This window comes from Bison bison, unplaced genomic scaffold, assembly GCF_000754665.1.
Source record: "Bison bison bison isolate TAMUID 2011002044 unplaced genomic scaffold, Bison_UMD1.0 scf7180017864182, whole genome shotgun sequence".
Lineage (NCBI taxonomy): Eukaryota > Metazoa > Chordata > Mammalia > Artiodactyla > Bovidae > Bison > Bison bison.
In genome coordinates, this window is record NW_011494754.1 from 1,535,616 (window position 1) to 1,559,662 (window position 24,047).

Below are 24,047 nucleotides of genomic sequence, written 5' to 3' on the forward strand. Positions count from 1 at the left end.
ACTGGCGTGCGCTCGCAATGCCTCAGCCACACTGGGTCTGCCCCCGCTCACGGCGCGTGTAGCCTCCCTGCCCACACTGCTCAGGCTCTAGGTTGTTCCGCCGGGAACAATCCGAGGCTGGGCCTGGGTTGCATGCACCTCCCAGGTCAAAGCCGCTCAGGTTCAGGCACTCAGGTAGTCCTCAGAGGCGCAGACTCAGTTGGGGCTGCGTTTTGTGCTCTTCCCAGGTCCGAGCAGCTCAGGTGATGAGGTGTTTGGTGAGCGCCAATGCTGCGACTTATCGCCTCCCCGCCACTTGGTTATCTGGGTGTAAAACCGGCGCACCTTCTCAGGCAGATGTTGACCGTCCAGACCCCCAATAAGTTTTAGTTAGCAAAGAAGCCAGTTTTATAGATAATGTCTCTCTGGGGCTGCGATTGCCCCCTTCCGGGTCTGGCTGCCTGTCACCGGAGGGGGGAGGTTTGCAGCCGGCTACCTCTGTTTAGTCCTTTGTTCCATGCGCGGGCTGGCGGTGTCTTAGGTTAGGGCTGGCTTTTCGCATGGTAGATATCCCACAGTCTGGTTTGCTAGCCCAAATTATTTCGCTCAGATAGTGCTCAGGGTATTCAGGCCAGATTCTTACTCTCAGCGATGCAGCCCGCGCTGCGCCTCCCTGCCCAGCCCCCGCTTGCTAATGGCGGATGCAGGCGTCTGCGCTGCTTCTCCGCTGGGGGAGTTACCGTAGGGCTCGCAATCTGCGAGTTTTAATTGTTTATTTATTTTTTCTCCCTGTTATGTTGTCCTCTGTGCTTCCAAAGCTCGGCACGGATTCGGCAGTGAGAAGGTTTCCTGGTGTTTGGAAACCTCTCTCTTTTTAAGACTCCCTTCCCGGGACGGAACTCCGTCCCTCCCTCTTTTGTCTCTTTTATTGTCTTTAATATTTTTTCCTACCTCCTTTCGAGGAGTTGGGTTGCTTTTCTGGGTGCCTGATGTCCTCTGCCGGCATTCAGAAGTTGTTTTGTGGAATTTACTGGACGTTTAAATGCTCTTTTGATGAATTTGTGGGGGAGAAAGTGTTTTCCCCGTCCTACTCCTCCGCCATCTTGGCGCCTTCCCCTGGTCCCCTATGTTAACTTTTTATTTTGAAATAATTTAAAACTGATAGAGAAGTTGAAAAAAATTAGACAAATACTTTCTGTATGACTTTTACCTAATTCCCCCAATTGTTGATAACTTATCCTATTTGCCTTCTGAGCCTATGTATACATATGATTTTCCCCTGAGCCATTTGAGAGTTAATTGCTGAAGTGGTTGTAATTACCCTTCAATGCACCCTTGTGTACAGTAATTCCCTTTACCCTCAGGGGATATGTCCCAAGACCCTCAGTGGATGCCTGCAACTGTGGACAGTTCAGTTCAGTTGGGTTGCTCAGTCTTGTCTGACTCTTTGCGACCCCATGGATCACAGCACGCCAGACCTTCCTGTCCATCACCAACTCCCAGAGTTTACCCAAACTCATGTCCATTGAGTTGGTGATGCCATCCAACCATCTCATCCTCTGTCGTCCCCTTCTCCTCCTGCCCTTAATCTTTCCCAGCATCAGGGTCTTTTCAAATGAGTCTGCTCTTCACATCAGTGACCAAAGTATTGGAGTTTCCAGCTTCAGCATCAGTCCTTCCAGTGAATATTCAGGACTGATCTCCTCTAAGATGGACTGGTTGGATCTCCTTGAAGTCCAAGGGACTCTCAAGAGTCTTCTTCAACACCACAGTTCAAAAGTATCAATTCTTTGGCGCTCAGCTTTCTTTATAGTCCACCTCTCACATCCGTACATGACTACTGGAAAAGTACCTCATATATACCATATTTTCCTACACATATGTACATACTTATGATAAAGCTTAATTTATGAATTAGGCACAGTAAGAGAAACAACAGTGACTAAAAAATAGAACAAGTATAACAATATATGTAATAAAAATTATGTAACTATGGTCTTCCTATCAAAATAACTTACTGAACAAATTTATTGTCTTTTCCATTTTATCTAAGCACTTAATTGTATACTGTGGCTGTACTTTTGCAGTTTGAGGTGCTGCAGCAATACTAGCACAAATTTCCTTTTCCTTCACAATTTCATAGCTAGAATATTTCTTTCCTTATCTACAGCATTCACCTTTTCACTTAAAGAAAGCCCTTTAAGTTTCTCTTTGGTATGTCCAAATGGCCAGCACCACTCCTCTTGTGCTTTGGGGCCATTACTGAGTAAGGTAAGATCTACTCGAACACAAGCACTGTACTACCTAAATCGCAGGTCTAATGATGGAGACTAACAGGCAGGATATAGTGGACAAAGGGAGGCTTGATAGAACAGGATGGTGCGAGCTTTCATCATCATACTCAGAATGGTGGCCAGTTTAAAAATCAGGAATTGCTTATTTCTGGAATTTTCCGTCTGAGATGATCTATTTTTGGCTGGGCTGAGTCTTCACTGGTGCGCATGGGCTTTCTCTACCTATGAGGAATGGGGGCTACTCTTGTGGCGCACAGGCTTCTCACTGCAGTGGCTTCTCTTGTTGTGGGGCATGGGTTCTAAGCTCGTGGGCTTCAATAGTTGTGGCACACGGCTCAGCAGTTGTGGCTCAGAGAGAGCTGGCTCAGTAGCTGTGGCACACAGGCTTCGTTGCTCCATGGCATGTGGGATCTTCCTGGACCAGGGATCAAACGGGGTGTCCTCTGCATTGCAAGGCAGATTCTTAACCACTGGAACACCAGGGAAGCCCCATTTAATATTTTTGGACTTGGGTCACTAAACCAAGGAAAGCAAAACCGTGGTTAAGGAGGGACTATATTTCCTAAAAACAAGGACTATATATATGTGTGTGTGTACATATACACACACTACTATATACGTGTATATAACTACAGTATGATAATAATGACAATCAGGAAATCAACATAGAAATAACACTATTGCCCAATCCCAGGCTCTTACAGATTTCAACAGTTAACTCAACATACTTCATCGTTTCAGGGCTGATACAGAAGCATGTGTTTGGTTCCCTCGGAGCTTCTCCAACCTGGAACAGTTCCTTAGGCCTACCTTCTCTTTATTGTCCTCAATAGTTTGAAAAAGTACAGCCCAGTAACTCTGTGGAACGCACCTTCATTTGGTTTTGTTTGATGTTTCCTCACGATTAGATTCTCCTGCAGGTTAGTTTTGGGCAGAAATAGGATAGACCACTGAAGTGACGCTGTACTCTTCTCATTGTGTTTTACCAAAAGGCCCGTAATGTCAACTTGAACCATTTCTGGTGATGTAACTTTTATTTCAGCTGTTGTATTTTTCATTCAGTTCTTTATGTCTTCTATTTGAGAGAACTTTTTTCTTTCTTCTTTTTTTTTTGGTTTCAGATGTGTTTGCAATTGTTCAGTGAAGCATTTTTCTGAGGGTTGCTATAAAATATTTGTCAGATAATTCAGAAATTCCTGCCATCTCTTGGTGGGCACCTGATGACTGTCTTTTTTCATTCCTTTTTACATCTTTCTAGTTCTTGGTATGACGAGTGATCTTTGATTGTAGCCTGGACTTTTTAGGTATTAGGTTACGAGACTGGATCTTCTTTAAACTTCCTGTTCTAGTTGTGTTCTTCTGATACCACTCAGGTAGTGGAAGGAGTCAGGGGACACTCCTTCCTAACTGCCAACGGGGGTTAGAATTCAAGGTTCCTCACTGGGCCTCTCTTGATGCCTCCCTGGCTAGCATAGGTAAGAGTACCTAATGGCTGCTCCTCACCATGGTCTTTACTGATGTCAGAAGGCAGAGGTGGCCTCTTACCTGGGTGGAGGTGGATGTCCTGATCTCCCCTGGGCCTCTTCTTATACTGCCCCCCTTCCCACAGCAGGGAAGGGGAGAAATCCCTTGTTCCAGTTGGGATTGGATGTCCAGGCTCTCCTCATGGTCTCACTGATACCATAGGGTAGGGGACAGGATGGCAGGGATGAAAGTTCTGGCTCCCTCCTTAGCCCTCTCTGATACCACCGCATTGGGGGAGCCAGGGCACCTCATTGCAGCCTGGTGAGAGGGCAAGCCGAGGCTCCCCACGAGACCTTAGCTAGTGGTGAGGAAGCGTGAGTCTGTGTTTTCTTCTTTGGTGTTTGTCTAGAGCAGAGAGGTTACTGTGCAGAAGTTCTGTCTTGCTAGGCTGTCCCATGCCTGGTTTTGTGGCCTGAGAGTTGCAGGCTTTTGTTTTGTCTACACCCATTGGAGTTTCTAGGCAGCTGGCTTTTCCAATATCCAGTTTGGACTACATGAAGCAAAAAGAAAATCCACAGAACTCACCACAGTGTTACTCTTCAGCTCCTGTTCAATGTGCATACTTTTATCCACCTTTGAGTCATAAGTTATATTCTTTTCTTAGACAATGTCCAGGGTTTCAGCTGTATTTAGCAAAAAGAACAGGGATAAGTACACCCACTCCATCTTCCTGGAAGCAGAAGTCCTATTGCTATCGATGATAATTTTGGTTAAGATGGAGTCTGCCGCATTTTACATTGGAAAGTTAATAAATATTTTCTACTTCTTTAAGTAGTAAATATTTTGTAGGGAGATATATTGAGGTAATGCAAATATTCTGTTTCTCATTAAACTTTTTAGCATCCATTGACTCTTGCCTGAAATAATTTTGATGTTTGCCAAATGTTCATCTGATTCTATCATTCCTTGTACATTTATAAATTTGGATTCTGCTATAAGGTAAAGACTCTTCTTCCCCATTTATCTATCTCTTTATATTATATATTCATGGATTCCTCTTTTATTCAATGGTTTATATCACATTATGTGCAGTGCTTAGTCACCCAGTCATATCTGACTCTTTGTGACCCCAAGGACGGTAGCCCTCCAGGCTCCTCTGTCCATGGGATCCTCCAGGCAAGAATACTGGAGTTGCCATGCCTTCCTCCAGGGGATCTTCCCAACCCAGAGATCAAACCCAGGTCTCCCACATTGCAGGCAGATTCTTTACCGTCTGAACCACCAGGGAAGCCCTATATCACATTACTAATATTATTTATTCTGATGCTCCAGTTGTCCCAGAATTCAAGTTGGCTTTTGTGTCTGTTTAAAACCCTGGATTCACAGGAAAACATCTCCAATTCCAATCCATCAGCACAGGATCTAATCTAATCTTCTCCAGGTTCTTATCTGTAACTCCTTTCTGCAACAGTGAAACCTGACCTCCATTATCCTTAATACAAGTTCTGGTTCTGACATGCTTGATCTCCTTGTAGGTAATCCAAGGAGCAAGTCCCTTCAGCTCTGGTACTGCTAGTCGAATCCCCTTGGCCCAGAAACAAATGAAAAACGAAAACAGAACAGGGAAGACATACGGGACCAAGAAAGGATTAATATCCTTAATTGTTCCTGTAGTTCATTGAAATTTCTTTATCTTCAGCTCTGGAAACAGATTCACTTTTAGAAGTCTGTTCTTATTATTTTTTTCATTTTTGCCAATATGTGAAAATGGTATTTTGTTATAGGTTATATTGACAAATAATTAATTTATTATTAATGAGGTTAAATATATTTTCAAGTGTTTATTGACTATTTCTATTGCTTCTTCTATGAATTGCCTGTGTCTTTGCTAATTTTTCTATTAGGATATTAATCTTGATGTGAAGAATGACTTTTTGTTTTACTAAAGACAGCATCTTATCATGTGTCAAATGATTCTCATGGTTATTTATTTTTCTCTTAAATTTGTTTCTGGTTCTTTTTATTTATTTATTTATTTATATTTTTTTTACTTTACAATATTGTATTGGTATTGCCATACATCAACATGCATCCGCCACGGTCTGGTTCTTTTTACCATGCACAGCATTAAAATTGTTGTGTAGTTAAGTGCATCAATCTTCTCTTTAATGGTTTCTGCCTGTATGTTTTGCTTAGAAACATCATTTCCATTCTGAGATTATACAATTATTCACTTAAAATGTGTCTTGTTATTTTCATGGCTCTGTTTTTGACATTTAACTCTCTAATTCATCTTGTACTTAATTTTTGCATAAAGCATGATAGGGATCCAGTGACCTGTTACTGATAATGTCAATTTCAAGTCAGTGTCACATAGGTTAAGTATGGATTCCCTGCAAGAATGGAGTGTTCATTGCAGTGGGGTTGTGCCAACACAATTGTCAATTACTCCATCCTTCATTCATCTCTATCACGCATTATGGTTGAATCTATTTCTTTACTCTTTATTCTGTTTCATTGATCTGTGTCTTTTGGTGCATTTTTATATCTGAAGGACATATCCTCCTTCTGTACTCTTTTCTCTCTAGCAGTTTCCTGATTTTTTTTTCTGACACCTTTTCTTAAAATTTATTTTTAACTGGATTTTAATTGCTTTACAATGTTGTTCATTTCTGCTATACAACAGCATGAATCAGCTATATGTATATGTGTATCCTCTCCTCTTGAGCTTCCGTCCCACCCGACACCTTTACTTTCTAAAATTTGCTTTAGAATTATTTAAAATTTGCTTTAGCATTATTTTCCCCTGTTAAATAACACTATCTCACCAGGAGATTGAGATTCAACAAGTCTTAATACATATGAAGTGACCATTACAGTGGCTGCTAAGGTAAATGTTCAGCAAAGTTAATTATTACTTTTAAGTGGCAAAAGTCCAACTCCAACTGTCTTTAGAAAAAAGACTTTAAGGGTTCATGTAACTGATAAGCCTGGGGCACAGCTGGACTGAGAGGTCTAAGTGGTCTAAGTGGTACTCTCCTAGACACTGGAAGACACTGGCCATCCAGAACTCAGTTTCTTAGTCTAAAATCCCTGGAGAGTTGAAGACTTCCCTGGCAGTCCAGTGGTTAAGAATCTGCGCTGTCTCTGCAGGGGGCACAGGTTCAACCATCCTTGGTCGGGGAACTAAGATACCAGTTACCTGCAAGATGTGGCCAAAAATAAATAAATTAAGACGGAGAGAGAGCATCATCTTAAAAACAAAAGAATGTCTTAAACTAACAAGCAAAAACTCTGAGGAGAAGAAAGCATCTTCTTTCTTCTCCCCACAGCTCTAGCTGAGAAGTCTTGGGGGACGTTCTAGCTGAAGTAGCTTTTGTTAAGCAAACATCTCTGAGCCAAATACTGTAGTGGGAATGGATATGCCGCCCTTGTGGTCAGTCTGCCTCACCTGCTCAGTATGGAAGTGATTCTGTCTTTAGAAGACTGGGGATGAGACATTGCTTGCTCAGTATGGAAGTGATTCTGTCTTTAGAAGACTGGGGATGAGACATTGCTTGAAAAAGCAAAAACAAAAAGTAGGTGATACTGTATTTCCTTCTGTTTCAAGTTACTTGAGGTACTTCTTTGTTGCTTCTACATCTAGCCTATGTTATTAGTAAGTCCCTATTGAAAAATTAAAAAGTTGGATTGCCAGACTTTTCCTTTGCCCACTGGGTCAGAGCTCATTTGCAGATAGTGGAAACCCCTCTGGGTTTCCATAAGAGGAAAGCCCTCTTATGCGGAGAGGGGTACAAGACCACGTATTAGGGGATTCAGCGCTGACAAACTGTGAGAAATGGAGGAGCAGCCTTCTCCATTGAGTTGAGTATCCAGAAAGGACTCCCAGAACAACACACAGAACTGGCCTGCCAGAGCCACTAAGCAGTCAAACAGACACTGTTCCATTCACGAGCTCCATGTCCAACTGTCTCCTGTGTGATTTGGAAAGTAAGAAGCCGCCATATTGACTGCTGGCTCCAGGACCTCATCACCTCAGCCACATTCCTTAGTAACAAAATAGATGCCCTCTACTCTGCCTGTGATCACCTGGGCCCCCTCTACTGCTGCTGCCAAAAGGCCAAACACTTCCATGCTGGCTGGGAATAAACAAGGGAGAAGTGGCTCCTCAGTAGTGGCTGGGGAATGTAGTCTTCATTTTCTAGGCCCTAGCACTCATCTGGGTGTAGCCATAAGGGGGTTGGAATGGGATGGAGTGAGCCAGGCCACCAAGGAAGAATGCTGGGAAGAAAACCTCTACCATCGACTTACACATCATTTTTGGAAATGGGAAAGGGTATTTTTGTAACCCTCCAAAAGGTTATAATCTTAACCTTTAATCTATAAAGGATATCATCTTACTCTAAAGCACAGGTAGCAACTATAAACATACACACACACAAATAGATATGAACTGATACATGTATATGTGTATGAATATATATATGTGTGTGTTAGTTGCCCAGTCGTGTCTGACTCTTCATGACTCCATGGACTGTATGTAGCTCACCAGGCTCCTCTGTCCATGGGATTCTCCAGGCAACAATACTGGAGTGGGTTGCCATTTCCTTCTCTAGAGGATCTTCCTGACCCAGGGATCAAACCTGCATCTCCTATGCCTCCTGCATTGGCAGGTGGGTTCTTTACCACTAGCGCCGCCTGGGAAGCCCCAATAAATATATATGTATACCTGTCTGTATTTTTCTCATTTTACTGGTTGTCACTAGGTCATCAAAAAACTTACCACACACCAGTTCTGGGTCAGTGAAATAGTCTTGGAGAAATCTTATTCTTCTGGGTGGACAGAACAAAAGCAAGAGATTTAATTTAAATAGGTGATTTTTTTTTTTTTTTTTTTTACTACTACTTAATCAGCTTGTTTGTTTTTGGTAGGGAAGAACCTGAAATTACATTTGGTAAGGTGCTGTTTGAATTATATTGATATAAGAGTTATTTATTTATGCCTGCCTTCCTTCACTTCTTCCTTCCATCACTTCTCCCCTACCATCACATCATTCTAACTTCCCACACCTGGGCCTGCTTTTCTCAGGCTGTTGACTCTTGCCCTCTAACCTCTGTATTTTCCTGCTCCCCAGCTGTTACTTAGGCACCAGGATGCATATCAGGCTGGATCCGTGTTTCCTGACTCATTTTACCCTAGCATCTGTGAGAGAGGTAAGATGGAGACTTACAGACCAGATGATGTTGCTTTTCTTTGGTTGATAGGAATAGCTCAGATTCGAAAAAATAACAAACAACACATTATATTTTCCACTGTTGTTGATCAATGACTTAGTTTGGTTGTGTTTTCCATTTAACCGAAACTCACTTGCTTAAGGGTAAAAATTCTGAAAGCTTTATTCTAAGCACTCTGAATTACTCTCCTGCTTCGTGGCAGAAGAGAGAACATTTTGAAGGAAATCAAAAGGTTCGAGTTTTTATTCCTTGGATGTTATCTGTTAGCGTGTGACCTTGAAAAAGCGCCTTCCATGCTGAGTCTCAGTTTCCATGTCTGCAACATAGCCATATCTAAATTAATTACTATTTAATAGTAATAATTAACGCAGGCCTGGCTGCTATACTGAATTGCTGTTGGCATTAACGTATGTTATTTATTTTGTCAAGTGTTATGGAAACCCAAGATAATATTAAGTTAAATGTGCTTCAGTTATGCTTTAAACAAAAGTGGTTAGGCTATTTTTAGTTTAATAATGATATAAAAAATTTGACTTGAGGGATCTGAACTCTGGGATTTTGCTTTTGATTGCTTCTATGTCACGTGACACTCCATGAAGAATCTGGCACTTGAAGGTTTAGAATAGATGTCAGTTCCTGTTTTTTTTTCACTTACTCCTCCTGCCTCCTGTGGGAATAAAGAGGCATATAGCACACCCCATTTAAAAATATTATAAATTCAAATACTTGAAAGCTGTTGAAATATCTGCTTTTTTCTTTTGTGCTATTAGGGAGGCTGACTGTGATGGAAAAGAAGATTTAAAAAAAAAACCCAAATTAAAAAAAAAAAACAGGGACAGCTTATTTCTTTAGCTTTAGGGTACAGAACTTAACACTTCCAGCTTCTCTTGCAGCCCAGCTACTTCTAGATTCTATGAGCAGTTAAGGCTCCTTTTTCTTTTGGCTGGCCGTTCTTCTGGCCGTTCTTCCTAGAGGCTTCCTTTGAATATTGACTCAGGAAACTAAGAGGTTTGGAGGGAAGGCGAAGGAACGCAGCAACACAGCAGGTGGTGGTAGAATATTTCATTGAGAAGCTCCAACTTAAAAAAAAAATTGGGGTATAGTTGCTTTACAATGTTGTGTTGGTTTCTGTTGTACGTTGAAGTGAACCAGCTATTTGTATACGTATATCCCCTTTTTTGTATTTCCTTTCCATTTAGGTTACCATAGAACACTGAGTAGAGTTCCTTGTGCTATATAGCAAGTTCTCATTAGTTGTCTCTTTTGTGCATATTAGCGTCCATATGTCAGTCCCAATCTCACAGTTCATCCCCTGCTTCTCTCTTGGTATCCATATGTTTGTTCCCTACATCTCTGTCTCTATTTCTGCCTTGCAAACAGGTTCATCTGTACCATTTTTCTAGATTGCATGTTTATGTATTAATATACAACATTTTTCTCTGACTTACTTTGTGTGATAGTCTTTAGGTTCGTCCACATCTCTACTAATGACCCACTTTCATTCCTTTTTATGACTGAGTAATATTCCATTGTTTAAATAGACACAAGTACCCCAGTGTTTGTTGAAGCACTATTAACATTAGCAAAGACATGGAAATAACCTAAGTGCCCACTGACAGATGAATGGATGAACAAAGATGTGGTGTGTATATACAAGAGAACCTCCAACCTTTTAAGGAGCTCTGACGGTTGCCTCTGTTTTGTCAGGACAATTCCATGACGTGTCAGAGAGCACTCACTGGACTCCATTTCTTAACGCAAGTGTTCATTATATCCGGAAGAACTATCCTCTTCCCTGGGATGAGGTAGGCACAGCCTGTAACCCTAAAAATACTTCATTCCAGACTTGCCAAGTACTATTGTTGCACCTGCAGTAACTCCATTTCTTTTTTTTTTTTTGATTTTTTTTTTTTTTTTTTTAAGTCAGACATTTATTTAAAGTTACAGAAACACGATAGGCAATGCACAATTTGTAGGGCTTAGTACAAAGTACAAAAAGAAACACAAGGTCCTTGTTTGGAAATGATCGAGAACTTCAAGATGACGGCACAGCATTAAACTAAGCACAGGGCTTTTCTGAGCACCAGGCCGTGCAGCCACCTTGATGATGGGAGACTTTTCATTGCTGGTTAAAGAGCTATCTCAGGAGTTATGTACTAGAAGGAAAGGGGGACCAGCAGGCATCTGTGGCTAGCTTACTGAGCGACACAGCACCATTTATTAGTATGAGGGTAACTCATATTTCTTTCATACTTCATAGTTCCCAAAGCTTTCCCCCCAGATCCAGTATCTCACCTAACTGAAGCAAAAATCCTGTGAGACATTCATGTTATCCCTCTAGGCAAGCTGGGGTCCAAAGCGGTCAAGCGACTCCTTTAAGGCAACTCAGCCCACACAGGACTCAGATAGCAGGTCACCCCTGACCTCAAATTCAATTTTCTTTCCACAAGATCAACACAGCCTGGTTAGGATTTGTGGGTTTCAAAGAGGCCAGAACTTCATGTGTGCAACCCAGCCATTCACGGGTGACAGCTGGGTCACAGGTGGCACTGATGGAGTGCATGGTTGCAAGTTTCCACACCTGTGGATCTGACCCAACTTCAGAGCCAACACCAGATCAGATTCCCTATTTCTGAGCCCTCTTCCCCACCTTCAAACAGCAGCTTCAGACCTCAGCCCACCAACAGTTTATTGGACTGGACAGTAACGTGCCCATCAGACAAGCAAGTTCCTCCTCAGGTTCACCTTTTATAATATCTAAGAATCTAAAGCAAATGTCCTATGTTTGACTGTTGCATAGTCTTTTTTATTTTTTATTTATTTATTTAGTAACTCCATTTCTAACCCCAACCCTTAATCCAGGCTCTGAGGGCTACTCACCCTTCTGCCTCAATACCAAACACAGCATATGGGACATAGTAAATAGCTAGTCAACAGTTGAACAAATGATTTTTCAAAATTTACATCTTCAGTTTTATTTTCAATAAGCAATGTTTTTAAAATTTGGGGCATGTCACGTGGTCATTTTGCTCCCCTAGTAAATAAATCTGAAAGCAGTTTCAAGGCACTCAGAAACATTTCAAAAAAAAGTCCTTTGTGGTTCGCGGGTAACTACAACATACCTGTCTCTGATGTTTTGTTAAGTCTCAGTAATGGAAATGAATTCTTATTTGTTAATCCTTTTAATAAGATTGTTATAAAATTACTACCTTCCCCCTAACCCCAACTCTAATTTGCTTATTTGGCAGGACACAGAGAAATTGGTAGCTTTCTTGTTTGGAATTACGTCTCACATGGTGGCTGATGTCAACTGGCATAGCCTGGGTATTGAACAAGGATTCCTTAGGACGATGGCTGCCGTGAGTACATAGCTTCAGGTTAATGACTTTGTGGGGATGATATTGTCCTACCCAAGATTGAGAAGTGACTCTTTTAGGATAGTTAGGGACTTTGGAAAGGTTATGTACACACTGCTATATTTAAAATGGATAATCAACAATGTTATGTGCCAGTCTGGATGGGAGAGGGGTTGAGGGGAGAATGGATACATGTATATGTATGACTGAGTTCCTTCGCTGTTCAGCTGAAATTATCACAACATTGTTAATTGGCTATACCTAAATACAAAATGTTTTCAGTGCTAAAAAAATGAAATTAAAAAAAATTTATTAAAACCTGACTATTTTAGGAAAAGAAAAACTTAGGTTATTCAGATTCACATGGAAATAAGACTCTTTGCCCAATGCAGTATTCATTAGATTTCCATCTCTTCTTGTTCATTGCTCTTACACATTTGCTACCTGGGTAAATTCATCCACGTGGGCAGATTGACTAATGTGCCCTGAAAACAGCCATAGATGTCATGTTCTGTTTAGTCACAAACAGTATTTGAGACATTTTATGTTTTAGTCAAGCTGTGCATCTTAATAGCACAGGTATAAACCCCTACTATCTGTTTCTATTTAAAAGTAAGTTAGCATGCTTTTGTTTTTTGTTTTGTTTTTTTCCTTTTTTCTTTTCTATATGAAGATGCCATATCCCCACTGAAAACTGTGACCTTACCCGATGAAAGTCCCCTCTGGTTATTCACTGATGTTAATACTATCCTGTAAAAAATATAAACTTGCACTTAGAGATTGTTCATGTATCCTATTAGATACAAATGTTTGCAGCAGCTTTATCTGTTAAAACATGAAGCATACAACTCAGCTGCCAGGATCATTTTTTTTTTTTAACAAATGATAAAAGTAAATGTTTCTTTGAAAAGTGAGTCCAGTCACCACTACGCGTCCTCAGCAGTCGTTGGGTTAGGCTATCATCTCCCCATGCCTCGCTTCATTGCGGGGTAGAAGTGTGGGCTTCAATTTGTGATATATACTAGATGGTTCTCTTTTTTCCCTCAGATTGATTTTCACAACTCCTATCCCGAGGCACATCCGGCTGGTGATTTCGGTACTACTTGTTTACATATTGCCAGAGTTTCTTTCGTGGTAGTTATATTTCACCTGTAGTCACTATTGAACCCTATGTATGTATGCTTTTAGTTTCTCGCCACTAGCTTTCTATTTTAACGTTGCAATTGTTTAGAGTACAGGAATTCTTCATTTAATATAGAGATGCACATCTGCAAAGATTATAAATATATGAATGCGTTATATATGTATATATGTGTATATGTATATAATATATAATATTATATATGTATTTTGTAAAAACCAAACAAAAAATGGGATTTTCCCTGGTGGTTCAGTGGTAAAGAAGTCTCTGTGCTTCCACGGCAGGGAGCTCAGGTTCAATCCCTGGTCAGGGAAATTCCACTTGCCTTAAGGTGTAGCCAAAAAAAGGACAAAACAACCAAAAAAACACCATTGTATTTTATCATTGACTTGTGCCATTATTTTAGAAAAGCATTACTTTTAAAATCAGATTTAAATTCATTGCCTAGTGTCTCCTAATACTTTAGCTTTAAATGGATAAACTCCACCTTTTTCTATATTTAATTACCTTTAAATATGCACAGTATTGGTGAGTAGTGTTTATTTAAATAGAAGAATCTTTATGGTCCATTTTAAAGTGAAAAACCTTTTGGTTATATGAGTTTCTTTATTCTCTGAATTAATTCTCTTTCTTAATTCATGTGTTTCACTAAGATTTTAAAAGGTCATTTTTTCTTAAAGATGTGCTTATGCAACTAAAATAATGAACAGAAACCTATAACAGTGTGAAGAACTAATAAACTGGATTGTGCAAATTTATGTTCAAAGAAGCTTGCTATATATTGTCATTAATTCTCCAAAAGCAAATATTTTTCTCATATCATAGGAGGAGACGTGTTGAGCCAGTTCGAGTTTAAATTTAATTACCTCTCACGGCACTGGTAAGAGCAATGTACATTTAAATATGTGATACCCAAGTGGCAGTTAGGAGCTTGACTCTTTTTTTCCTTAGAAAATAAAACTTACAATGTATAATAAGGAGCCTTCTACATTTGTACATGTTGGAAAGTATAACTAAAGATTAGACTAGTCTAAGTAGATTCTTTTAAAAAATCTATGAATTATGCCAAACATGTAAAATAATGTATTTTTTATAAATAAAAAATAAGATGATCCACACTGTATAGCTGCCTGTAAGCTTCTACCTTAAGAAGTAGACCATAGCTGGAATGTAGAGGCTCCCTGCCTTTCCTTCTGTCATATCACGTTTTCTCCCACTAGGCATAACCACAACCTTAGGTTCACTTAATCACTTAGTTGCTTTTCCCTTACATGAGTTTTACTACATGTAGCCATATCCATGGGCTTCCAAGTAGTACCAGTGGTAAAGAACCTGCCTGTCAATGCAGGAGACATAAGAGACGTGGGTTCAATCCCTGGGTTGGGAAGATCCCCTGGAGTAGGAAATGGCAACCCACTCCAGAATTCTTGCCTGGGACATTCCAGTAACAGAGGAGCCTGGTGGGTTGCTGTCCATGTGGTTGCAAAGAGTCAGATCCAACTGAGCACATAAGCACAGTCATATCTGTATGCAAAATATTATTTGGGTTTTTACTTTAAATAGAATTCTACATCATGCATTTGGCTTAAAATGAAATTTTAAATTAGAATTTAATTTAAAAATGTTTCTTGTTTAAAATTATTTCCCTGACATTTAATCATATTGATATGTTCGGGGATAGTGCATTGGTTTTCACCGCTGTATGGTCCTCCCTCATGTAAATCTGCCAAAATGACTTGATTCTAGTGTTGATGGATGTGTAAGTAGTGTTAAGTGTTTTTGCTTTATACATCATGTTGCTATGTACATTTTTGTACATGCATTTTTGCACTAGAGGAGAATCTCTTTCAAGTAAATGGCACCAGAAGTGGAACTGTTGGGCCATAGGACTTCGGCATGTTTAACCTAAATAAATAATCCCTGGCTGTCATTTAGAATGGTCTTCCCAATTTATACTCCCATCAGCTTTGTTCTCCCTCTTCTGCATTCTCTAATACTTGGTATTGTCCAGCTTTAAAATTTTTCTAACCTATTTGGTATAAAATGATATCTCCTTAAAGTTTTAATTCGCATTTCCCAGGTTACTGTTATAATAAGGTTGAGTATTCTTTCCTATTTTATTGATTGCATTTCATTTTAAGTGAGAACCTTGTTTGGTTTTTAGCCTATTTTTCTGTTGGGCTTTCCTTTTTATTTCTGAGTATTCTTGGTATAATCTGGGTTCTAATCTTTTGTTAGTTTATCAATTATTTGTTATGAATATCTTTTAATAGTTTGTGGCATGTCTTTTTACTTATGGTATATCTTGATAAATAGAGTTTATTAATTTTAATGTAGTTGAATGTATCAGTCTCTTCCTTTGTAATTTGTACTTTTAACATCTTATTTAAGAAATCCTTTCCTACCTTGAGGGCATGAGGTTATTCTCCTACATAGCCTTCTAAATATTTTATAGTTTCATTTTCTTTCTTTTTTCTAATTTATTTTCTAAATTGTAGGATACTTGCTTTGCAGTGTTGTTGGTTTCTATCATATATCAGTATGAATTAGCCATAGGTGTGCATATATCCCCTCCCTCTTGAACCTCTCTCCCACCCCTTCCCACCCTTCTAGGTTATCACAGTATAGTTTCCTTTATTAACTTTATGTCTTTAATTTACCTGGAGTTAATTTTTTGTATATTCTGTGATAGAAATTTTATTTTTTTCCTACAGAGATAACTGATTGTCTCAGAACCATTTATCAATAGTCTAATTTTCTTCACTGATCTGTAATGTTCTCTCTAACATAAAATTCCATGTGTATGTGGGTCAGTTTCTGGGCTTTCTATCATGTTCCATTGGTCTAATTGACTCTTCCTGAACAATACTGAGTTTTAAAACTAAGACAGCTTTAATGCATTTTGACATCTGTCAGGGCTGATTTCCCAACCTGTCCTTTTTCTTCAAATGTACCTTGAAGAAATGTACCTTTGAAGAAATGTACCTTTCTTCAAAGGTATACTCCTCACTTGATTCGTGAAATCAGGTGGGAATATACCTTCCTTTGCTGTTTTCTGGAAGTTTGTGTAAGATTGTAACTTTGATTTCTTGAATGTTTGGTAGAACTCGTCTATAAAGCCACATGTTTTAAAAAGTAGTGACTTTTGGTTTTAGGACTGTATTGTTTTGCAGTTTCTTCTTAAAGAGTTTTATTATTTTTCTAGGACTTTTCTATTTTGTCTGAGTGTTTAAACATTTTGGCATAAGGGAGTTCATAATATCCTCATTTTTCCCTCTCATTTTACTTGTACTTCTGTTCGTTTGGCATCTATAATGTTATTTATTGTGCCTTCTCTTATATTTTTAAACAATTAATCATGTCTAATATTTTCAGTTTTATTATTGAAAAAAAATTTTGGCTTTATTGATCCTTTCTATTAATACTATATGTTCTTTTTCTCTTTTATTACTTTTTCTTATATTTATTTTTTTCCTTCTACTCTTCTTTGGTTCCTGTGAAATTTGAGTCTTGACTTTAAGGTCCACCAAATGATTAATTTTTATATATTAACATTTATTTAATTATTATTAATTTTTCACCTGTACTTGAAAAGAATGTTAATTCTCCAATTTGTGGTTTAACATTATATATATATATATAATATATATATATATATTAGCTCAAGCTTTTAAATGTACTGCTCAAATCAGAAGATTCATAAGTTTTAAATAATATAATCTTTTTATATATTTTTATATTTTATAAATATTTTATAAATATTTATATATTTATATATAAAAATATAATTACTTTTATCTGGACAGTCTCACAATTACTGAGAAATTCATTTAAAAATCTCCTTCTATGATGATTAAATTTTTCAATTTCTCCTTGTAGTTAGGTCAAAGTTTGCTTTACATGTGTTTGAACTTATGTTGTTATGTATATTCACGTTTTCAAATCTCATGTCTTTCTGGTGAATCGAACTTTCTGTCTTTATATTTTACAATACTTACTGCCTTCAAGTCCGATTTATCAGATATTACTGTTGGATACACTGTTCTTTTTGTTGTTGTTTTTTCTTCACACGTTTACTAAGCAGATGGGAGGTGACATGACTCTGTCCCTCAGTCTTAGTCTCTGAGTACGGAGAGCTGGAAGCAGGGAGGAATGCTTACAGAACAAAGAACTAGAGCTGGGGGCCTGGCAAGTTGCCCGTTCCCATTCCTGGTCCAGCTGCCTCAGAACTAAGGGAGACCCAGAACCAACAGGTCTCTCTCAAGGCAGTTGAGGACAACTGGCCTTTGGATGCCGCAGGAAGAGGTGGCGGCAGCAGGGACCTGAGGTTCCCCACCGACTCTCCACACAGGGTGCTCTGCACTGGATGAAATGCCCATTTCACATTGCACATCATCCGGGATCTGGTCTTCTTTCAGTTATATTCAATGGTGCTTGAATTCCTCAAGGCTTAAGTTACAGTTGCATTTCTCCAGGGAAGACTTGTCTTGCATTCTGCAGGATACCTCAAGGCACCATTAACTGGGACCACATTTAAATGATATTCAACCCTAGAAGTTTTTCTGACTACGCAGATAGCATGAATGCAAGACCAAACATTTATAGGGTTGGGTAGTGGATACCGATTTTAGTGGCGAGATAGCTTTCCCTCTCTCCTTCCATTTCCAAGATGAAGACAGACGTTTCTTTGCTGTCTTTGTTAGTATGTTGGATTTATTTCTGGCTAATATTCATGCAGAAGGTATAGCCTTTAATGAGGAGTTTCGTGTGGGAAATGGCCCACTTTGGTTGATTCCTATACTTCAGCTCTTGTCTCTTGTATGCCATACAATTACCCGAGGGAAAAAAAAAAAAACCACCTAAGTTCCAGGTTTAGCAGATGTCTTCAGGGCAAAAACTGGCTTTCCCACTCACTTACCTGCCAAAGTTTCCAGCTCCAACTTATTTTGGGCCATGGGAACGTTTCACTTTCTTGCTAACTTAGTGATTCATCTAAAAAAATATTTTTGTTAGGCCTTTTGCTAGACTTTTAAGCTATATTTATGGAGAAGACCATTCTGGTGTGCTTGTAAAGTAAAAAAATGGACATCTCAATAGATTCCTTCTTATAGATACACTAAATTAGGTTTTGTTTGTATTTATATTTATGTCTGGTATAATCTAAGGTTTCTTAAAGATAAAAGATAACAGTATAAACCTAATTTTTAAAATGTGGCTCTTCCTCCAACTGAAATGACTAATACCTTTGAATCAAAAACTTGACTTAGAATTCTCTTTTACTACCTACCACTGTGTATTCTGAAAGTAGGATGTTGGGATGAGGCGTTATTTTGGAGCATTTTTAAAAAATGATTCCTGAGAATGATTCAACTCAAAAGAATAAAAATATCTTTTATTGCTCTTTGAATTCACAAAACTAAACATTCCTTTTATTTTTTGTTGTTCAGTCGCTGAGTCCTGTCTGACTCTTGGTGACCCCATGGACTGCAGCATGCTAGGCTCCCCTGACCTTCACTGTCTCCTGGAGTTTGCTCAAATTCATGGCCATTGAGTCGGTGATGCTATCTAAACATCTCATCTTCTGCCACCCTCCTCTCCTTTTGCCTTCAGTCTTTCCCAGCATCAGGGTATTTTCTGGTGAGTCAGTTCTTCGCATCATGTGGCCAAAGTATTGGAGCTTCTGTTTCAGCATCAGTCCTTCCAATGAATATTGAGGGTTGATTTCCTTTAGGATTGACTGGTTGGATCTCCTTGCTGTCCAAGGGATTCTCAAGAGTCTTCTCCACCACCACCACAATTCAAAAACATCAATTCTTCAGCACTCAGCCTTCTTTGTGATCCACCTCTCACATCTGTACATGACTACTGGAAAAACCATAGCTTTGACTATATGCACCTTTGTCAGCAAAGTGATATCTCTGCTTATTAATATGCTGTCTAGGTTTGTCACAGCTTTCCTTAAAGGAGGAAAGGAGCAATCATCTTTTAATTTCATGGCTGCAGTCACCATCTGCAGTGATTTTTTGAGCCCAAGAAAATAAAATCTGTTACTACTTCCACTTTCCCCACTTCTATTTGCCATGAAGTGATGGGACCAGATGCCATGATCTTAGTTTTTTTGGATGCTGAGTTTTAAGATGGCTTTTTTACTCTTCTCTTTCACCCTCATCAAGAGGCTCTTTAGTTCCTCTTGACTTTCTGCCATCAGAGTGGTATCTGAGGTTGTTGATATTTCTCCTGCTTCTCTTCTTTCCTTGGCTATTTGTAAAGCCTTCTCAGACAACCACTTTGCCTTCTTGTATTTCTTTTTCTTGGGGATGGTTTTGGTCACTGCCTCCTGTACAGTGTTACGAACCTCCATTCATAGTTCTTCAGGCGCTCTGTCTACCAGATCTAATCCTTTGAATCTATTCATCACCTCCACTGTATAATCATAAGGGATTTACTTTAGGTCATACCTGTATGGTCTAGTGATTTTCCCTACTTCCTTCAATTTCAGCATGAATTTTGCAATAAGGAGCTCATGATCTGAGCCACAATCAGCTCCTAGTCTTATTTTTGCTGACTATATAGAGCTTCTCCATCTTCAGCTGCAAAGATATAATCAATCTGATTTCAGTATTGACCATCTGGTGATGTCCATGTATAGAGGCTTTTCTTGTATTTCTGGAAAAGGGTGTTTGCTATGACCAGTGTGTTCTCTTGACAAAACTGTTAGTCTTTATTCTGCTTCATTTTGTCTCCAAGGTCAAAGTTGCCTGTTACTCCAGGTATCTCTTGACTTCCTACTTTTGCATTCCAGTCCCCTATGATGAAAAGGACATCTTTTTTTGGTGTTAGTTCTGAACAGGTGTTAGTTCTATAGGTCTTCATGGAACTGTTCGGCTTCTTTGGCATTAATGTTTGGAGCATAGACTTGGATTACTGTGATGTTGAATGATTTGCCTTGAAAATGAACTGAGATCATTCTGTCATTTCTGAGATTGCACTCAAGTACCACATTTCAGACCCTTTTGTTGACTGTGAGAGCTACTCATAGTTTCTTATCTTTGTATAAATATTTGATTAGGGTGCCAGTCGTTTGCTCTGCAGCCTTGGGCAAATTATTGAATTTTTCTGTGCCTTAGTTTCCTGTATGTGAAGTAGGACTGTGATAGTATCAACCACCCAGGGTTGTTGGCAAGATTAAATGAATAATGCATGTAAAGTCCTTTGCATGGTGTCTGGCACCTATTAATCCTGGAATCACTGGTAGCTGCTGTGACTGCTGTTGTTATCTTCAACTTCAGAATCAAAACAGACCTTATTTTATTCTAATGCTTTTCTCAGGTATGTGCCTGCTGAAGATCTCCTGGGAATTTATAGAGAACTCTACGGCCGAATAGTCATCACCAAAAAAGCCATTGTTGACTGTTCATACCTTCAGTTCTTGGAAATGTAAGCGTAACTGGAGGAATATTTGCAAGTGATTTTATTGTGACTTCCTTAACACACTTTCCGATGCTTTAGCTGCCTGAGTGTGGGTATTGGATTTATGGATTTTGCTTGTTCAAAGTCAGTTGCGTGATAGTGGATACCTGTTGCTGGAACTTTTTCTTCATTCATTTGTTTCATTTCTTTGTGGAAATCACAACTCACAGTCTAAATTATTGCTTATGTTGCAGGTATGCGGAGATGTTAGCTATTTCCAAGGTAAAGGCATTTATTCTTCAAAATCTGAATTGAAAGTGTTATAAAGATACCATGAGAAGCACTTGATTCAGTTATTTATTAGATTATTTTTCTTTCTCTTTGCCATAGCTTTATCCCACTTATTCTGTAAAATCCCCATTTTTGGTGGAACAATTTCAAGAATACTTCCTAGGAGGGCTGGAAGATATGGCATTTTGGTCCACTAATATTTACCATCTGACAAGTTACATGTTAAAGAACGGGACCAGGTGAATTCTTACTCTTTCTCCTACCAATCACTCCCTGTATTGCTGTTCCATCCCCATCATAACTCCCAGGTTTTTCAGTTGATCAAATGAGGACAAAGTCTCAGGAAGTGTTGTCATGTCCTAATGAAGCAGGGAAAGAATGGAAACTGTCACTTCAAAACTCCAACTTGCTCCCATCTGGTTGGGTTTGCTGATGTCTCTCCTGTCCTAGGGATGGAGAGGTAGATTTTGCCAAGTTCATGACCTGGGAGAAATGGCTCAGGTGAGAAGGAATCTGCTTCCCCAGCTGTGCAACATCTGTTTCTTTTGGGAGACCTCATGCTGTGGGCTGGGGTGCCCACCTCCCCATGCTCCAGCAGTGGATACGGCCATCTTCCTCTCCACCCTGATTGAGCGCTCAGGGCTCCAGGGTTTCAGAGGGCATTTCACTTAAGCCCCATACTCCAAAAGAAAGTCGGAAATGAAGGCATTTGTAAGGCGCAGCCTTCTGTTGGAATCTGACATGCAGCCCCAATGGGAGAGCATCTCAACCTCCAGCTCCTTTTCTGCTCTGTCCCAGCACACCCAGGATGAATGTCAACCAGAGACTCAGATGCAGACCAGGGTAGACGGGTCTTGTCCCCAGTTCCAACTGCAACATTAGACATTTCGGCTCTCACAGCATCTGTTCATGGTCTGAGGGAGCCGAGGTTCTCTCAGAACCCATTTCCAACCACACCACTCAGGATGGAGCCCCTCCCATGCTGCTGAACTGGGCAGGGTAGGGCCGGGTCTGGATAGGGACTACCGTAGACAGAACTCCTGCAGGGAAAGGACAGCTTAAGCATCAGCCAGCAGGGGGAAAGAGGGTCTGTGGCAGCTCCTCTGTCCAGGGGATTTTCCAGTCTTTCTCTCCCTCCAAATAGTCTTCATCCTAGAATAAACTCTTATGTAATCCCCGCTCTCTTAGTGTGTCTGTTCAGTGTTAGGGAGAAAGTTCACGTCTTACATTCTATCAGAGCCTTTTTACTTGTAAAAAGGCAGACTTAGTTACCTACTTAATTATTGAGTTTGTAAATTTTTGTTTTTAATTTTTATTAAAGCAAAGGTTAGAAGCGCTGTAGCTATTTTTATTTGTTTTTTTGGCTGTGCCCAGTGGCTTTATGGTATCTTAGTTCCCCAAACAGGGATGGAACCTGGGCCCATGGCAGTGAAAGTGCAGAGTCCTAGCCACTGGAACACCAGGGAATTTTATTTTAAAAATTAAAAAAAAACATTTATTTGGCTGCACTGGTCTTAGTTGTGGCACTCAGGATCTTTGATCATAGTTGCAGCATGTGGGATCTAGTTCCCCAACCAGGGATCGACCCCAGGCCCCCTGCACAGGGAGTGTGAAGTGTTAACCAGGGAAATCCTCACCAGGCAATTTTAAAAATTTTAGCTTTGAAAGGAATGAGACTGAGAAATTATAACACCAAACATCAATGGGCAGAAGGTGACACAGTTGGGAGTGATTTTCTTTCAGTCTCTAACTCTGAGATGGTTCCTGTCAGCAGGGAGAACTCAGCAGATGGAATTGGGAGGGAAGGGGGAAGCTGAGTCTGGGGGTGACCAGTGGTTTGGGGTGGCCTGTGTTACCATGGCACCACCTGCTTATCTACCCTTATCAAGTAGGACTCAGGCCCTTCACCAGTCCTGTCTGGCTAAGTCATAAACACCTCTACACTAAGACTTTGGGGAGATGGCTTGAAATGTGACACTGATTCTCAGAAAAATTCATGCTTGAACAGAAGGTAGAAAAACACCTAACTCGTTTGACTATTTTCCCCAGTAACTGCAACCTCCCTGAGAACCCTCTGTTCATCACATGTGGCGGTCAACAAAACAACACCCATGGGTAAGTGGATTCCCAAATGACTCACAGAAAAAGAGCATCTCACTCAGAGGGGTGCTCAGTAGACTCTGAAAACCTGGGCTTTGTAGACAGAGGTTCCAGCTCCGGGGCTGCCATTGTGTGATTTTTAAACAAGTTGCCTAATTATTTTTTGAGCTTCAGCTTCCTCTGGAAAACTGGAAAAAATACATATCCATACTCCCAGAGTTGTGGTATGTGCGTGAATGGATAGAAAGCAATTACCACCTTAGTAGGGCTTCCGAGGTGGTGCCAGTGGTGAAGAACCTGCATGCCAGTGCAGGAGGTGCAGGAGATGTGGGTTTGAGCCCTGGATCAGGAAGATCCCTTGGAGAAGGAAATGGCAACCCACTCCAGTATTTTTGCCTGGGAAATCCCACGGACAGAAGAGGCTGACGGGCTACAATCCATGGGGTTGCAAAAGAGCTGGACACAACTTAGCAAACCACATTACTAAGCTGCTCACTAACTAGTAAATGATAGCTAATCATATTATCATCTTCACCATTATTGCCATTAGTGACCATATTCTTCCCATCAATGATACTGGTGGGGAGAAGCCCTTTCAGTTAGTTTCTGAGGAAAAGAGCCAGAGGGTCTGATTTGTATTCTATGAGGTGGTACTCCCTGCTGGAGTTGGGTACCAACCATTTATTCATGCATTTAATAACTATATTAATCCTATAGATACTATATTACTAATAAGATAGTACAAATTATAATATTTCCTCATCATTAGGTACCAGG

General features: G+C 39.9%; 1 protein-coding gene across 3 annotated transcripts in view; it reads left to right on the forward strand.

Moving 5' to 3' along the window:
• Positions 1-24,047, forward strand: part of GPLD1 (glycosylphosphatidylinositol specific phospholipase D1) — a 65,250-nt gene that overhangs the window by 16,642 nt on the left and 24,561 nt on the right. For all 3 annotated transcript variants that reach the window (XM_010843508.1, XM_010843509.1, XM_010843510.1), the window contains 9 exons: positions 8,873-8,951; positions 10,680-10,777; positions 12,221-12,331; positions 13,376-13,424; positions 14,295-14,349; positions 20,799-20,906; positions 21,134-21,161; positions 21,270-21,409; positions 23,220-23,285. In XM_010843508.1, the coding sequence (XP_010841810.1) occupies positions 8,873-8,951; positions 10,680-10,777; positions 12,221-12,331; positions 13,376-13,424; positions 14,295-14,349; positions 20,799-20,906; positions 21,134-21,161; positions 21,270-21,409; positions 23,220-23,285 (734 nt within the window). The remainder of the gene's footprint in view (positions 1-8,872; positions 8,952-10,679; positions 10,778-12,220; positions 12,332-13,375; positions 13,425-14,294; positions 14,350-20,798; positions 20,907-21,133; positions 21,162-21,269; positions 21,410-23,219; positions 23,286-24,047) is intronic.